This window comes from Vombatus ursinus, unplaced genomic scaffold (genome assembly GCF_900497805.2).
Source record: "Vombatus ursinus unplaced genomic scaffold, bare-nosed wombat genome assembly UNPS02009205.1, whole genome shotgun sequence".
Classification (NCBI taxonomy): Eukaryota; Metazoa; Chordata; class Mammalia; order Diprotodontia; family Vombatidae; genus Vombatus; species Vombatus ursinus.
The window spans coordinates 8173753-8192309 of record NW_020948983.1 but is presented as its reverse complement, the minus strand read 5'-3'; the positions used below and the strand labels follow the sequence as shown (position 1 = coordinate 8192309).

At 39.8% G+C, this 18557-nt stretch overlaps 1 protein-coding gene across 22 annotated transcripts in view; it reads left to right on the top strand.

The window, feature by feature from the left end:
* Positions 1-18557, top strand: part of TCF7L2 (transcription factor 7 like 2) — a 158089-nt gene that overhangs the window by 133042 nt on the left and 6490 nt on the right. For 4 of the 22 annotated variants that reach the window (XM_027851882.1, XM_027851883.1, XM_027851898.1 and 1 more), the window contains exons 6-12: positions 1483-1585; positions 4560-4646; positions 9452-9592; positions 10213-10372; positions 10858-10965; positions 16668-16716; positions 17313-17363. In XM_027851882.1, coding sequence (XP_027707683.1) covers positions 1483-1585; positions 4560-4646; positions 9452-9592; positions 10213-10372; positions 10858-10965; positions 16668-16716; positions 17313-17363 — 699 coding nt within the window. Of the gene's footprint in view, positions 1-1482; positions 1586-4559; positions 4647-9451; positions 9593-10212; positions 10373-10857; positions 10978-16667; positions 16717-17312; positions 17364-18557 lie in introns of all 22 variants that reach the window. The other 18 variants (XM_027851886.1, XM_027851899.1, XM_027851897.1 and 15 more) reach the window with 9 other exon arrangements.

Genomic DNA, 18557 nt, shown 5'->3' with positions numbered 1-18557 from the left:
AGCCACACATTAGCTGGTTTTCACCAGCGTCGACCACTGGGTCTCCTTTTTAATTGCATTGGAACGCAGGCTGCACATGGCTGAAAGAGCCTGGCTTGCTGTCCCTGGGCACTGCAAGTGAATGGCAGAGTCAGCCCCTCATTTAAATAATGGTAGTACAGGGAATAGCTTTTAAATGGTTATCGTAAAACATATGATTAACGGCTGTAGAGTGTTTACTTTTCCTCTGTGAACATTCTTTCAAGTGTGCAAATGGCTCGCTGTATAGTTAAAGCCCAGTTAATCTGTTTGGTTTTTGTAATGGAGAGAAAGCAGTGTCCGCGTGAAAATGTCACACAGGGAGATTTAATTTAGAGATTAAAAGCTTCCTGAGTGAATTAAAAAAGAAATAGTTTACAGCCAAGAATATTCTACTCCTTCACTTTCATGCTGTCTTTTTAAATTCTCCTCTGCTATTGTTCATTAACTTAACTACCTTCTCTTCCCTGTCCTTGTTATCAACTTTAGTGCTTTTCAGTGGATTTAGGGACACTATCACACTTGCTTCAACAGAACCCTGCAAAGTTCTTTTCCCATTTTTGAGGCTCTACCCAATCCATATTTTGTAATGATTCTTACCTATGAAATGAATCTTGTGAGTGGTGCTATGCCCATTTGACAGATGGAGTTTTAACTGAGACACACAACAAACCTTCATTCAGTGAATTAAATGCAAACTTCATTATATTTTCTATTTAGTCTTTCTTCTATCCCTTGATTCTGATCCCATGTGCCTACTGATAGTTAACATTTTCAAATATATACCATCAAGGTGAATGGGAGTACATTAAAAACAATTTTTATATCAACAAATACCTTTCAACCACCCTACTTGAGAAAAAAGTAGTGTTATTCAGGCAGTGGGAAGAATTAAAAAGCTAACCTTTAGAAAATCTACATGAAATAGGACCCTAAATATATGGTTAGAAGGGACTTGAGAAGACTTGCAGAGGTGAGGAAACTGATGTCCAGGGAGGTTGTGGCATGCCCAAAGTCACCCAGATAGTACATTAGGCTGGGTTTTTGAACCGAGGTGTTCTGATTTGAGAGCCAGTATTTTTTCCACTATACCAAGCTGTTTTCTACATACGAAGGAATTGGGCAGAGATACAAGCTGAGCAGTTTCAACGGGTGGCAATAAAAGTAAAGTCTTTGTAGCTTACTAAAGAGAAAAAAAGTTTGAAGCAAAATTGCACTGGAGTCAAAGCAAACCAAATTCACTAGTTAGTATAGAGGGGAGTTGCTTATTAGAACTGTAAGAGTTTTTTTCTTCCTTCCTCCTTATATTCTTTTCCTCCCTTGCCTTCTCCTCTCCTTCCTCTTCTCAGTCTTCCTTTTCCACCTTTGTCATTCTTTTGTCATTCTAATCCCTCTTCCTCTCTCCTGCTTCTCTCTATCTCTCCCTTCTTGTACTTATGATTTATGATTGTTTTCTCTCTCTAGGAATTCCACGACCTCCACATCCACCAGATATATCTCCCTATTACCCGCTATCACCTGGCACCGTAGGACAAATCCCCCATCCGCTAGGATGGTTAGTACCACAGTAAGGAGTTCCATTTTTTTATTTCCATTTCTTTTTTCTTTTAATGGGCATAATTTATTATTAATTCTTAAATAAGAAAGGGGAGGGCAAAGTTATGGGAAAGAATGCTTGCTAAGTGGCCCCTTGAGAGGAAAGCATGAATCAATAGAACCAGATAAAATAGGAGAATGGCTCTTGTTTCCTGGCCATGGAAGAGCCATACACCTGGTGGAAAGGAATGTCTCACGTCTCATCGAAATTTTTGCCAGTTGGGTGGCTCAGTCTGCTTTGGAAAAGCAAAGCTTGAACCCTTAACCATTCTGTGAGGCCAAACTGAAGAATTAAATTCACTAAGTATCGGTACCTAGAAAGCCTCTATTGTTTGCCATTCACCCTTTTTCCATTTACAAGTTGCATCCTGCATTAAAATTTCTTTTGAACTCTTCAGTAATAATAACAGCAATAATAATTAATATTTATATAGTGCCTACCACAAGCCAGGCACCGCGTTCAATTCTTTACAAGAATTATCTCACTTGATCCTTACGATAACCCTAAGAGGTAGGTGCTATTATTATCCCCATATTAGAGTTGAGGAAAACAAGGCCAACAGAGGCAAAGTGATTTTGCCCACTGTCACATAATTGTCTGAAGCTGGAATTGAACCCAGGCCTTCCTGACTCCAGAGAGGTTACTCTATTCACTGTGCCACCTGCCTGTTTACCCCCATTGCTGCTGATCACATTGGACAATGGCCATTTCAAATGGGAAGAAAAAAAAATTATGTGGACCAGGAAATTCTTTTCATTAGAAAACAAAATGCTAGCGGAGGGAGTCCTACCAGGAAGAGATTTCACATGAACCTATAGTGTTGCTAATGTTATTCTGTAACCTCAAAGTACTTAAAAGACTGAGCTCAATCAATGCCAATCAGTCCCCTCCTTCACACATAAATGCCCTTTATATTCTTCCTATTTAGAAATAATAGTTGATTTTTACATAGTACTTTAAGGCTTATATACCATTTTATATACATTATCTCACTTTATCCTCCTAACGATCCTGGGAGGTAGGAATTACATGTGGGCTTTTTTTTTCCCCTGTGGGGGAATAGAGTGAAATCTGGATGTGTGATTTCATCAGTATATGGTACTCCCAGTATAGAAATTGCCTTTATCAGTGCTCAAAAGAGACTGCCAACTCATCTATAAATGATTAACCTATAGGGTTGTCTAGGGTACTTGCTCACCATCATCATCAACAAGCATTAATTAAGCACCAGCTATGTGCCAGGCACTGTGCTAAGCATTAAAGATACAAAGTAAAGCAAAATGGACTTGCCCATTATCCTCTCGTTAATGATTGAGTCAGAAGCAAGATCTGAACCCCCTCACCTTTTTGACTCCTGTAGCCTCTATTACCATACTACTTCTCATTATAATAGTACTACAGATATTCTTATCCCTAGGAGGCAGTGTCACATAGTGAATAGAAAGCTGGAAGGGTCAGGAAGTTTTGAGTTCAAGTTCCATCTCTGACACATGCTGGCTGTACGACCCCGAACAAATCACTTTGTTGTTGTTGTTCATTCCAATACCACTCTCTGTGACTCCATTCGAGGTTTTCTTGGCAAAGATACTGGAGTGGTTTGCCATTTCCTTGTGCAGATTATTTGGCAGATGAGGAAACTGAGGCAAACAGGGTGAAGTGACTTGCCCAGGATCACACAGCTGATAAATGTCTGAGGTCAAATTTGAACTTGGGTCTTCCTGACTCTAGGCCTGATGTTCTATCCAATGAACTGCTTAGCTGCCCTGAATAAATCACTTAACTCCTCAATTTTCTGGGCAGCTCTCTGTGTCCCTGAGCAGGTGCTGCTCTGCGTAGGTAAAATGATTTCCTCATTGGAATCTTCTTTTTTTCAATGAAATCATAGAATCATGCTAGTGTGGGGAAGGAGGGGGATTCTCCCTCTATTACAGAGAAGGAAATTGGACCTTACAGAGTTAAAGGATTTGCCTTCAGTCGTGCTGCTAGTAAGTTTCATAGTTCAGGACTTGAACCCAGGTCTCTTCCAAGTTCAAAGCTCTTTTTTATTATTCCAAATGTTTTATGATCCAGTAACAAATTCTGAATATTAAGTCTGGTAATAACTATTTTCTCTCCATTGTCCTTTTGGGGAGACAGAGGGAGGATGGTTAGCAGTTGACCCATTTATTCTTTTTTAAAAGGGGCTGGCCAGTCCTAGCAGAGGATCCTGGCATCACTGTCTCCCCATGCTCAGCTGATAGAGAGATGTTTGAAGGCTAGATAAAAAGGAATAGCCAACTCAGACAAACCTCCATCAGAAAAAGTTGTGGGTCTTTCATGAGGAAGCTATTTTGCGTGTTGCTGTATTTTTTAATTATTGTAATGAGGTGTGATTGTCTATTGGTTACCCACAATTCTTCTTGGGGACTCTCCCCCCCCGGTAACTCTTGTCAACACTTGTTAATTTGACAAAAGGCTACAAATTAAGCTCTGTTAATTTAATGTTTTCTCACCGAGATCTAAATACCGAAAGAGGCCCAAAGCGCAACTGAAGTCCTTTGATTCACTGTACTTTATTTTGGTATAAATTTACATTCATTATTGTTTTCCTTTGGATGTGTAGCCCTCAATTAGTGTGATGGCTCCATTAAAGCAAGTGAGACTTCGCCTTTAATTATTACAACAAAACACCTAGTTTCAGCTTGGGGAGAGGGTCTCTATTGACATAAGCAGAGGTTATAAAATTTAATTAGCCATTCCTATCAGATTTATGGCATTCAAATTGTTCTGTGGTTCTTCCCTTTGATCCTTGCTGTACAATCCCCAAGATTTTTGTTCTGATCAAATGAGAATAAAGCTTACTGTGCAGAGAGAAGTTTTCCTCCCCCCCTTTCCTTCTTCCTCTACTCCCCCCCCTACTTTTTTTCCTTTTTCTCACTTTTTCCTCCCCCTTTCCTCCTTCTAGGCAAGGTCAACCAGTTTACCCAATCACAACGGGAGGATTCAGGCATCCCTATCCAACAGCTCTGACTGTCAATGCTTCCATGTCAAGGTGAGTTCAAATAATCAGGGTCCTGATATCAGGGCATTGTGGGACTTCTCAGAATGTTTTCTAGTATCCCTTTTCATCTAGGAAGGGATGCTCAATGTGTATCTGAAAACAGTTAGTAGTTAATGATGTGACCTAGGTTCATGTTAGAGACACTCCCAGGCCAGTAATGGCAGTATTAAGATTGCATGGAACTCTCAATGTGGTTGTTCACGTCTGTCTGTGTCTGTCTTCCTATCTTGCTGCTGATAGATGATCTGATATCATATCTGTGATCTGTTTATCTAAAGCAACTAATTGAGCGGTGTAGAAAATGACATTAAAGGAACAGGAAGGAGAAGTCATGACTTTTTTTGTATGTCTTCTGTGTAGCCTTGGACTATTTGAGAAAGGAAAAGGGTGGTGGTAATTTTATTGTTATGCAAGCAGGTTCCAGAAAAGATTATTGGGCTCTTTTCAAAGCTCAAAACCCTGAGAATCTACATTAAAGGCCTGTCTGCCCCTGTAAAGTTTTGAAAGAAGATTTCAATTTGTATCTACGTGTGAATATGTGTGTGTGTATCTATCTATCTATCTATCTATCTATCTGTCTATATGTATATATAGATACACACACATATATCAATACTGTATATTTTTCTTTCCCATATTCCCCCTATCTTAGCTCCAATTAATTCTAGCTAATTTTCCAGTGGTTGCTAGTTTATTTACAAACTGGTTGGCAGTACTATGTTTAAGTAATCACTAATTACTCCTAATGATAGTTTTATTTTCTGTTCATCTGATTATCAGTCAAGTTAATTAAATCGGTGGAGGTTTAGACTTTCCTGATGGGCTGAAACAGCTAATCCATTTTGATGATGGCACATAATTAAGTTAGCATGCATTACATGGCAGGGATACTGTCCCCCTGTCTCCTCCTCCAAGCTCTGTAGCCCAACACATGAAATTGGAGGAAAGAGGAGGGTTTGGAGAGAGGAAAGGAATGCTTGCCTCAGGTGTAGAAAAGTGATGGGGTGCTGGTGGTCTGAGAGTGTAATGTGACAGTCCTTTGAATTGAACTATGTACAATTAATTAAAGGTAAAAGTTTTATATGTCCTGAATCATCATGTTTCACCATCTCAATTTGTATAGGAAAGAGAGAACAAATGAACACACATGCATGCATGTCTAAAGGAAGCTTTAAAGGATAAGTAGTTTTCTTTAAGTGGTGCCCAACAAGGCATGTGATCCCTTATAAAGTTCAAGTAAATGGAGAAAGATGAAAGAGGGAAACTCCCTCTTGAAAAGCTGGTGACCCAAAGCCCCCGGTCTCCCACTCCTGCATTTTATTTTGATGGTCATAGGGAATTTTTTGGTTATTTTTCTAATGAATTCCAAAGGCTGAATGTGCAGTTATAGGATGTGGATTAGGGTTGAGTTTATTGATTGAATTATTCTTTATGGGGTTAGTCTACAATTTCTTGGTGGGGGGAGCCAAAGAAAAAGGGGTAGAAGGAAGGGTTAGGGGAGAGCTGGGGTGGGGGAGAAAGTCCATTCCCCAGGTAGACCTTATGAAAGGTACCTAGTTAAAAAGAGTATACAGCAAATTAAATACATTATTGTCCTAATGGGCCGACAGAAGTACAGGTCTATTATACTTATGGCAGTTATAGGAAATGTAGGCAGCGTGCCCTGTTCCAGAATACCCTTTGATATTCATTCCATTCAGCAGCGGGGCCAAGACTTCTCGGAATTAAGTGATGGGTCATTATACTTTAAACACCACGGAGAAGCCTAGATTGGCAATTAAACAGCACTTGCTGACACTCACTTGTGCCACCCTGTGACCCCCTTTAGATTGAGATGTTGGAGCTCGGGGCCCTCAGCCTGCTAAATTGGTGCAAGGCGCTACTCCTGACGAGAGCTGGCTCTGAAATCTGCCGGCTTCAAAGGGAGCAAGATCATGTATAAACCATAATGTGGGTGCACCGTGGCTCAAAAAAAATAAGGCAGGAAGAGATGAAATGTTACAAGTGCAAGGGGGGGAATGAGAGAATAATGACAAATCTAATGCAACTCAAAGCAGGATTGTTGCACAGGAAAATGCATCCTACTGCTTGTGCATAAAATCAAGGCAGGCAGATGACATCCAGTTAACAGAAACATGTCAACAGTGAAGCAAAGTGAGACTGAGTAAGAGGGAAGCCCCTGAGACAGCCAGAAACAAAAATTAGTTGTCCTTAACAAGTTAAGGCTCATCATTATATTCTGGCTTGGAGCCATAAAAGCAGACAGGGGTATATAATGAGCTACTTAGAATTTTTAGGATGTTTATTGCATTTCATGAAATAGTTATCTGCAGAAGAGTTTCTTAAGCAAAGGGGTATGCATTCTCTTGTTCTCTCTGCTTTGCCCCCTCTGTCTCTGTCTCTGTCTCTTTCTCTCTCATACACACACTTGAGCAAGGTATGGATGGATGTGGATTTTTAAGTGTTTATTCTTCAACAGCCCCTGCTACCTCCTTTCTTCCCTGTCCTCCCCTTGAAATATAATCAATCCTTGTGGCCTTTTCCTCTGTTCTGCGTATTCTCTCTCTCTCATTTCTTTGCATACCTGTCCCTATTCACACTTGCCTAATCCAAGAAGGGAATAGGGTGGACTTACGTCATAGCCAACGTCTGATGTTGACAGCCAAGGCAAGCCCTCTGCCCAAGCCCTTCCAGGGACACGTATTCTTATTTCCATTATCCCCAAGGCTCTGAAGCAGTGGGGTGGAATGGGGTGAGGCCACGGGGCTTTTCAGACTTTAAGTCTCTTTGATGGTATCCAGTGGTTATGGTTATTTCTAAGTGAAAGATCACATTGGGTTAGAACCCAATCAATCATTTTCAAGTTTTGACATGCCCCCAAAGAGTTCAAGTTTTTTTTTTCCCCCGTACTTTTGAAATTTTCTTATTCAAAAGCCATCTCATCATCAAATAAGTATCAATTTAGAAGTGTGGCTAAAGAGCCTGGGAAGGAAGACTGTGGTTTAGAACTTGGAAGTCAGAAGGCCGGACTCTTTCTTTTTAATCCCTTTGATATTGTGCTATTTAAAATTATCCTATGCCCCCCTTGCATTTGTAAATAGTACTTTCATTTTCATTGTTCCTCAGTTAAATTACGTTATACTAATTTAATTAAATGGAAACTTTTTTAGGTACAAATCATTCATGACACATGATCTAGAGAACACGTTTTAAAATTATCATCAAAACAAAATTTCACATTTACTGGTGATATTAATCTCTTACCTCTGTCTAGAATAGTTTAGATCTGATTCTGTAAATCTGAGATTTATTACCCAGTAGAATTGAGCGGCATTTTTCCTGTTGTCAACATGGTATATGCTTCTGTAGAAACTCTTTGGCTTGTTTTATTTAAATGAATTCAAGGGATGACTTGGGCCTAGAGAGAGAAGAAGAAATGTTTTTCTTTCACCCAAACTCCTTTTAAGTACTTATTTGTAGAAATTGGTGAGGTTTGGTAGGGTACTGCCTTTTTCTTGTGAGACTACACCATTTTTTACCCTCCTGCCCTTACCTTTTGTCCCCTTTATCCTTTTGAAAGGTTGTGTAAAAATATTGACCCTTCCAAGTTGAACATACATTGCAATGTACTCATTTGGTAGATACTGAGAACTGCTTGTCCACTCTGATTTTAGCTTTCCTCGTTAGTTTGCTCATGTTTTATAAACTGATTCTGAAATTAGGAAATTGTCTTTCGATTTTGCCTATTGTATGTACTTAATAATGTTTGTTGAATGAATTGGGTTCCTGTAGCCCATTTTATCTTTCTGTTAGAGGTGTAGGGACACACCAATTTGATACCCACTGAAATGCTTAAAATAATTTTTCCCAAGCATAAAAAGTATAGAAATTAAAGTCAGGCCTAGGTTATTTGAACTGGTCACATTTTTCCTTGGTTAGTATAAGATATCTGAAGACACAGCTGTTAATAATTTTGAAGACCTCTTTATGCACATGTAGCATATTCTAAAACCAGAAGATATTTAGAAGTATGCAAATTTACATGTAGAGCCTCATTCATGTCACATACATATATGCTAAATTGTTATAATTTCTCAGCATCTTTATAATTTTTTAATCTTTATCATCTTAAAATGTTTTTCTCTTACGAGGACAAAGACTCATTACATATGAACCAAATGAGGGGAATTGTTTCTCCTTGTGGGCTCCCTGCCTTGAACTCTCTCCTTCCCCCCCTTACTCCCTACTAACCCTGCCAAAATTGTAAAGTACAACAGTTCAACAAGAACAAAAAGAAATTATTTTGCTCCATTGACAGAGTAAGGCCTAATGAGGTATGAACAGCATTGTCAAAAATGTGTGTAAATTCCAGTAGTGTTAATATTTTATTTAGCTGTCAATATACAACAAAAGATTTTGTCCTTAATTCCAGAACTGATTAGGACTGTGAAATTGGCTTTTTAGTTGCCACTAATAATAAGAAAGTGGACAAGTTGTTTCCAGCAGGTACCTTATATCCTACTTTTCCGCCCAAGTACATCAGTTGAGTATGTCTTTTGTTAAAGATGTTAAAAATCATAATGCCTCGTGTCAGTAGCAATAATGAAGGGGAAGATTGGCTTTAATGACATTATGAGAATCATTATGTTTAATTTATCGCTAATTAATGCTGACAGGTTTCATATGCTTTGGGTAGCTTTCATGTGCTTGTTACTTGCTTTTTTTTTTTTTTTTTTTAAATCTGTGTGTACATATCCGTCCCCATTCATTCATTTTTATTCTGACGATTTACACAGCTTTTTGTCTTCTAGGTTTCCTCCTCATATGGTCCCGCCACATCATACTTTACACACAACTGGAATTCCTCATCCAGCCATAGTCACACCAACAGTTAAACAGGAATCTTCCCAGAGTGATGTTGCCTCACTCCATAGCTCGTAAGTGTTCTCTTTTTATTTCGTTTCTTCACCAGTATGCCCAGTAGATGATTGCTGGTTGTTTTTTCAAAGTGAATTTGGCTGTTGTTAAACAAGAGCCAAATGGATGGATCCTTTGGAGGATCTGCATGGTTTATCTATTTATTTTGAGGTGATAAGGGCTGTCTCATTGATTGTGTCCACTGTGTGAGAGAATAGAAATGCTTTTTATGCATGTGGAAGGACCAAGATTTATAACTACTTCCCTGATCCCTAATCTGTTAATTGGACATTTGGGGTTTTGTTCTGAAGGAATGAAGAAAGTAGCTTGCTGGGGAATATGCAGAGTAAATGCATGTGCTTTTCCCTCAAGGTTTTAGGAAAACTTTTCATATTTAAGAAACTTTCAGATATGATTACAAAAAATCTTTTTTTTCCCCTCACCCTTTGGGCTATTTGAATAGTTTTGAGCAAAACTCATTGTAGGCTCTTTTGCTTTGTTTTGTGTTGTTTTTCTTGTGTCTTTACGGAATTAGTTATAAGGGAATTTGTGGAAATAGAAGAATGGGCCAGGGGGAGCCAGGCCGAGAGAGTCATTACCAGGGTATGTGTTTGTGTTTGTCTGTTCTTGAAATATACAGGAAACATCAGGACTCCAAAAAAGAAGAAGAAAAGAAAAAGCCCCACATAAAGAAACCTCTTAATGCATTCATGTTGTATATGAAGGAAATGAGAGCAAAAGTTGTAGCAGAATGTACATTGAAAGAAAGCGCAGCCATCAACCAGATCCTTGGTCGAAGGGTAGGTGATGAACGGCATCCCCAGGGGACTGGGGAGGGAACAATGCAAGAGAGACCTAGAGAACCTGGCACATAGGGGGTGGAGGGAAGAGCCAGAAGAGCAATGGATTTGGACAAACTGCTTTTCCTCACAAGTCCCAGTTTTAATCTCTTAATGTCCTGTGAAGGTCATAAGTATATGTTGGGAGAGGAGGCTGTAATTGGGCGTTTTATTACTAGTCAGACCAACTGTTAGAATTCCCTGTCTTCTCTGCCTTCTCCCCAAAACAGTAAAGGACAGAACAATCTAAGTGACAGATTGAATCTCATCTGAGCTGTCCTGGCCAAGCCCAGGGTCTCAGTGAAACGTAAATACAGAAGGCAATGCTATTTGTGGATGTCGGGAAAGATGAAGATTTCTCATATGTAATGGATATCGTACGTGTTGTGACATTTTGATTTCCTTTTTGTCTCTCCCCACCCCTTCGACCCCCAACCCTGCTACAGTGGCACGCGTTATCCAGAGAAGAGCAAGCTAAATACTACGAGCTCGCAAGAAAGGAACGACAGCTTCACATGCAACTCTATCCAGGCTGGTCTGCACGGGATAACTATGTAGGTGGCTATGTAGGTGGCTATTTTTTTTAGTAGTAGAGTTTGTAGAGAAGCACCTATGCTGGAAAACTTAAATTTGCTCACCTAAGCAAATTCCAGACCACATTATTACTTATTTGGTTTGCTTCTGAAGGGACCCTTACAGTGTCAGTCTGGTCATCCGTGGGGATGTTTTGGCCTTCATCTCTGAATGTGAACAAGGATTTGGCTTGATGTTTAGCATGACTGATACCCTGTGGTTCAGAGAGGACCAGGGATAGGGCTGAGTCACGTAGGAGAAAACATCTTCACGTTCATCTGCTTGGTTAACCTCTTATTGGGCCTTTGTAAAATGGCCTGCATGGCGTGCTTATCAGTCTCGTGTTGGAGTTCTCCGTTTCATGAGAGTGGAGGGGAGAGGCTTAACCACCCTCAGCTCTTGTAGCCCAACCCATGCTTCTCAAGGGAAAATGAGAGCGACTTCTATGTTGACATGGTAGAGAATGGAAGGATGCTTATGTCTGTCCTCAAGGATATAATGAAGATGAGGTTCTACTTAAGTTTTTACTCCCCCGAGGGAAACTGAATGATTACATGCTGTGGGGTGCATATACACTGCAGTGTTGTCAGTGATGTGGCCCACCTTCAGGACAGATAATCTGCTGGGTTTCTGTCATCAGCCATCTTGATTTTTCAGGAAAATCACTGATCTGCTAAGCTTTCATTCATGTTACTTCCCACCTTTTCACCCCTTATGAAAGTTTTCATTTACTTCTCTTAGGTTGGACTCAGCAGGACCGCATTTTACTCCCATGTTAACTTAATTCTTGAATCCCTGTTTTCCTTACTGTGACTTCTTTGAATCTAAAGTCTTTCTTTCATTGTTATTTGGCACAATTTTGTGTTAACATTTGGCCTTCTTTGAGTGACTTATCATCTACTGTTATTTAAGAGTTTCTTTCATTTTGCTCTTGAGACTAGTACTACTTTTCCCCTCCTCTCCTATTTTTGCCATGGTTAATATCCTTACCACCTGCCCCAGTTCTGATATGCATTTCTTAATGATCTAATCCAGGCTCTGTCACTCATTGGTGTGACCTGTACTAGGTTATTTCTGCTTGGCTGGGCCTCAGTTTGCTTTTTTTTCAAATAACAGGGTTAGACTCCAGGGTCTCATCCAGTGCCCATATTCTCTCTCCTCTGTGTCTTAATGTAGATGTGATTATATGAAAACTGAAGATTACCTTTTAGGATCTGAGAAACAACTAGACTTAATGGTAATGGAGAAGAATCAGTATCACTAATAATGAATGTGTTAGTTTTTTTTCTGTGAAGGGTACAAAACATTAAACATTAATATATACACTGATACTGTAATTATGTTTAGGAGTAATTATAAGTTGTGTGTATATTTGAAGTGGTCCAAGGCTGTATTTATATAGCTATTCCTCATTACAGAAATTAAAATAAAGAAAAAGAAGTCATTCTAACAAAATGTATTAAATAGAGAACCTATTGGAACAAGTCTTATAGAAAGAGCCCCTGGACCCTCTACTTCTCAGCCTGACTTTGTCACTATGACTTTGGGAAAGGCACTCAACCATTCTGGGACTCAGTTTTCTCCTCTGTATAATTTGTGTGTGTGGGGAAGGGAGGGAGCTGGACTAGATGCTTCCCTAAGCCCCCTTCTCTGTTTAAAGTTTTGTGATCTTAGGATCCGTTTCAGTGGAGATGGCAGAATTGAAATGACTTCCCACTGGGTAAGACAGTAATAGCTTCCTTTGGCAGCTTAGAAATGCCTTTGCAATCTTCCTCCCCCTCTTCCCCCCCTGCCCTCTCCTCTGTAAGCACACAGCACCTTGGGTCTGGTCACCCATCTCCCCATTGTACCCTGCCCACTTGGTGTACTGTCAGTGAAGCTTTTGAGACCATGGGGTTGAGTAGCTGTTAGCACGAGTCCCCAGTCTGAATTCCTCCTGAGAGTTGAAACAGGAATTAGTGTGAGGACCTGAACGAAAGCTTTAAAAGAAGTTTCAAGAAATGTGTGTCACTGACAGATGGGCATGTGCAGTGTCTTAAATGTTGGGGACCTTTACATTTGTCCCCAGCATGTGTGCACTGTCAAACCCTTTCTTCTAGAGCTGAAAGGAAGAGGATGAGAAGGCTAATGCTTCCTCACAAGCTTGATGTGCTCTCCCCACCTGACCCTGAGGTAGAGCCTTCCAGCAGCAGGAGAGCTCCACAGCCTTGGATCACACAGCCATATCACTGGCAGGGCTGCTGCCCTTCACCCCCTCCCCCGCACTCCCACCCCACCTCTTGTCAAGAGCTCTTGGAGTTGACTTCATGTCTCCTGCCTCCTACGGACACCTGTTCTTTGAGCAATCTAGAATGGAGCCATGGGAAGAATCCAAGCCCGCCTCTCGGATGGAAGGCAATAGTGAATCACAGAGTCAGCCCTTAGAGGCCTTGAGACCTTGGGAAAGTCACTTTCCCTCTTTGATCCTCAGTTTCCTCATCTGTCAATTAGAAGATTTGAACCAGATACTCTCAAAGGTGCCTTCCAGTTCTAACATTCCATGACTGGAAATCATTTACGTATGCTTTTCCATGTAAGCCCTTTTATTTATGTCTATGAGAAATCAGTAACTTTTTTCTTGATGTGGTTGATTCAGTAAAGAGTCAGAATGACTTTGGTTCAGTTTTGCTATATGACCAAGGTTATACCAGAGCTATTAAAAGACCAGATAAGTCTAAGGTGGGGAGATGAATGACCTTGAAAAATAGGACCTCTTGTCTTCTGCCACCCCTAACCCTACCCCTACTCCTCCTGGACTGCTGCCAGCAAGCCCTGCCCTACCCCCTACCCCAATCTGTAACGTAACTTTTTGCCTCATAGGTAGGCCTTGGCTTTAACTTCTGCTGATGAAGCTATAAAATAGCTCATTTGGGACCTTACCTCTTGACCTTTTCACCCAGTGTTAACATGGAGGCTTCCTGAGATCACTTTACCAAGATGGGGCCCATTGGTAAAGACATACAATTTCTTTAAGTGATTATCCCAAGTTCCCCTCATGGCTGCTGTTAATGTGAGACGGTGGGCCTGTAAGTGCTAGATGGTATGAAATGCTGTTCACATTTCTAGCAGGCAGCCCAGTCATTGGGAACGTGATGTTAATGAGGCCGTGGTTATACATTCAAACTCCCAACACTGGGAGAAACAGGTGGAAACATTCAAATCCAGTCTCATGTTTTGTATGTCTTGCTGTTCTCTACTGTACCTTTGCATAGGCTATCCCCAATCCTAGAGTGTCCCACCTCCCCGCCTCAGGTGCCACTTTCTGGTTCCCTTCTCCCTTTCCACCATTATTGTCAGTACTTCCCCACCCCTACTCCCCGCCTAAATACTTAATATTTATTTTGTGCTTACTTGTATACATATTGTTTCCTTGCAGTAGAATTAAGTTCTTATTTTATTGTTACTTTTTTTTGTCTTTATATCCCCACTCATTGAACTGGGGTCTTCCTGACTCCAGGCCTAGCACTCTATCCACTGTACCACTTAGCAGCCTAGTAGGGTATAATTTGCTCCCTGAAGAGGAAAGAGAAATCAGGTGTGTGAACATTTTGGTGCCAAGAGGCCTATAGGAGTTTGCATTTGGTCATAAGAAAATACTTTCTCCTTTTGGAAAGAAATTCCATTCAAGCCCAAGTTCCAGATAAAATTTACTGGAAGCTTTACCTCAGAGAACTAACCAAAGAGATTTTCTTTTAAACCTAGCAAAAAACTTTCGCCGTGACACCTGCTCATAGCTCTGTGTGATTTCCATTCTAAGGAGGACTGACTCTTCTTGGAAGACATCTGGTCAAGCTCTGGCTTTCCTTGGTGTTTTCTGAGTTCTCTGCAGGTTTTTTTCCATGTCTGGCATCAGCAGACACAGAGATGCTTGAGGAAGGGAGGTCATTTGAATGCCCTGAAAATAGTGAAAGTAAGCTATCTACTTTGTGCCACCCACAACCTTTGTTTTTTGCTGTTTATGCATTTATGCCCTTACACCTCACTTGTTTGGAGTAGTGGGCTAATGAGGCCAAGGTTGTGGGTGTTCAGACCCCAGGAAGTGGCAGTGAACATTGCATGCATGGGGAGGGGAAGAGAGGTGGAGGGACACTTTGTGCCATAGCCCTAGCTGTCTCATCAATAGGAAGGCAGACAGGTTGGATGAAAAATGAGAATAACTCATAGAATCATAGGCGCTATGGAAAGAACCTCAGGAGGCATGTTATCTAATCCCTTTCCCCATAATGGAATCCCGACTATAATGCCACCTTGGGATCATCTGCCTCTTTCCCAACACCTCTTATGATGAGAAACTTACTACCTCCAAAGACATTTTGGACAGCTCTCACAGTTAGGAAATTCATCTTTGTATTGAACCCAAATTCCCCCTATAATAACTTTAATTTATTAGTTCTATTAAGCAAAATAAGTCTCCTCCATGGGGACAGAATGAAAGAAAATCCATTTAAGTATTTGAAGACAGTCATGATGTACCCCTAAGTTGCTCAACTCATTATTGCCACTAGAAAAACAAACACATGCTACTTACACTGCAGGTAACCACATCACTGCCTAAGATATGGGTGTTGTCTCTTGGGTGAGAAAATAGCAACTAGAGATGCTGAAAATGGGACATGCAGTGGATCTTAGATGATTTCTGCTTTTGTGTTTTAATTGGGGTCTAGAAATAATGGTGAGTTTCCTTCATTTAGTCATGGAAGAGGACATAAACCAAACTCAACAAGATCCTTTGGTTGTTTGCATTCATTTTGTAGAACACATTGGCTTTTTTGAAAAAGTGAGTTTTGAAGGAATGTGAAATTCATTAAGTTTAATTAAGCAACTGAAGTGTTAAATTGTTTTATCAGTATATACCAGTTCATGGATAGGAAGCCTCATGTGTTCCCAGTATGATGGTTTTTGTATTCTTCAACCCTACATTTTCTTGACTTTGTTCATCAACTGATTCTTTTATTGATTTTTAACAACATGCTTCCCCAAAACATCTCTCCATCCCATCCACCTCATTGATTGGCTCCAAAATAGCATGCTTTCCACAATTCTGTCTTTAATACCTCATGTGAAAAGAAGCTCACAGCCTCACAAGAAAGTCTTTTCTATTTCTGAATAACTCTAATTGTTAGGACATTCTTCCTTGTATTGGGTCAAGATCTGTCTTCCTTTAAATTCTAACTGTTAATCCTTGTTCTGCCTTCTGTGTCCTGGTAGAATAAGCCTTATTTCTTTTCCCTATGATAGCCTTTTAAGTATGGACTGTTTCATGTTTGGGGCTGGTCATAGGTGAGTGAGGAGACATCTTTTCTGTCCCTGAAGTTGATCACCGACTTGTTTCCCATATATCCTTTCTCTTTGGTTCCTTTTCCTTCCCACTGAGTATAAGTCTGATGTGTATCTTTCTGGCTGAACACATTGGATGCTGCTATTAAATGTTAATAAGCAGCTGGATTGAAGGGGTATCAAAGCTCTCTGCATCTTTTCTTCCCTCCCTCCTACCCCGGGCCGCCACCTAGAATCTGATCACAAGGGGTAACACCTATAAATACATGCTTTACATATCCCTCTCTTTCCACATGAACACAGGAGACTGGGACCTCCCTTCCTATCTCCTGAAATAATCCTCCTGTGTTTCATATGTTTTATGCAGGGGAAGAAGAAGAAGAGGAAAAGGGACAAGCAGCCAGGAGAGACTAATGGTAAGTTAAATTAATTAATCCCGAGGAGAAGGGGGGGCATGGCAAGGACCTCACTTTTATGTCAGGCTTGTATCTGGGGGAGAGAGGAGAAATCCAAGGCCAGGGCATTGTTGAGTAACCCATCTGTAGCTAGCCTTTTTGTTTATGCATTTTAATTAATTGCTTCACGACTGCCCTTTTAAAGCTAGTAACATTCATTTTTTGCATGAAAAGCATATTGTGATTGTAGTGGAATGTGTTTTTAAATAACTGCAAAGCCATTAACAGCAGAGCTGTAGTCATGCCTATGCGTGGTTTATAAAGTTTGCTAATTTTGTGTGAGTCTGCGTGGGGGGGACTAGGGGGGGCGGGGGGGGGGCCGGGCTTGGGCGGGCCCATGTGTGTGAGTGTTGGACATTCCTTTGGGCTGTACCCGAATGTTCTGATGCATGCCTTTACAGTGGTAAATTGCACCCATTTTAAATTAAGGAGGTTTGTCATTCTCTAGAGGAAATTAGAAATACTGCATAGGCAATCTCAGAGCCCACTTGGAGAAGCCAGCCCTTTACAAACAAACATTTTTTGAAGACTTTGTATAATTTGTTCTTTTTTTTCAGAACACAGCGAATGTTTCCTAAATCCTTGCCTTTCACTTCCTCCGATTACAGGTGCTAATGTCATTTTGAGTCATTAAAAGTAGTTGATAAAATGTTTTTTACTTTTTCTTGCCATTATAGTTTTATTAACATTAAATATGTATGACATTGAACATTCTTAAGAAATGACCATCCACATGTTTTGATGTGTTTTGGTAGCAGTTTTTTTTTTTTTCCGTTGTTTTTTGTTTTTTGTTTTTTGTTTTGTTTTTTTGGTTTTTAATTTAATTTAACTCTGGTTTTATTTTTTCATAACAGTTGTTTAAACATTGAAAGTGCTTTAGAGTTGAACTAACTGTGCAAATTGAATATGCAGTATTTCTTTAAAGAGACTGGTAAAGAATGGAAGGAATTCTGTAATAAACCTCCTTAATCTAATGGCATTTTTTGCATTGCTCCCACTAAGTTTTCTCATGCAAGCATGCATCCGCAGTATGATTTTTTTGTTCGTTTTTTCTTTTACTTTCTTTTTTCTTTTTCTTCTTTTGCTTTGCCGCTTAGCTTACAAATTGCAGTTCACTAGCTTTCACTGACTCAGTGCCTGCTTCATGCCTCTCTTAGTTTCTGGCTAATACTAACACTCCATTCCGCACAGTCTGTTTATTCTTTTCCATTCCTATCTTAATATTAATAAAAACCAAACAACAGGAAAACAAAAGTTGAATGTTATAAAAGCTGCAATATCCCAATATAATCTATTATTCTTTCTTTATTTCTTTCTTTTTTCATTGGTCTTATTTTGTTTGACTTTTTTTTTTTTTAAACTGTTAAAACTCTTGAGTGGAAGAAAAAAAGCATGTTAAGGACCTTAATTCCTCCCCCTTCGCTTTCTTTTCTTATTCTTTTTTTTTGTTTGTTTTTAATTTAAAAAATTTAAAAATAAAATAGAAAGAGGAAATTCCACAAAAATGAAAGTTATCTAGTGACTGATGTCCCCTTATCTGTTTGATATGAGACAGTCCTTGGAGAAGGGATACTGCAGCTTTATTTGCAACAGCTAATTACAAGTTGAATGAGAATGTAATTTTCACTTTTTTAATTAAAAAAACTTTTAAAAAACGAAAGTGAATATTTTGCAATTAGTAACCAGGTCATTGATTTATTCCCTTTTTTATTTTTATTTTTTTCTTATTTTTATCTTTCTCTTTTCCCCCTCCCCTCTCTCTCTCTCTCTCTCTCTCTCTCTCTCTCTCTCTCTCTCTCTCT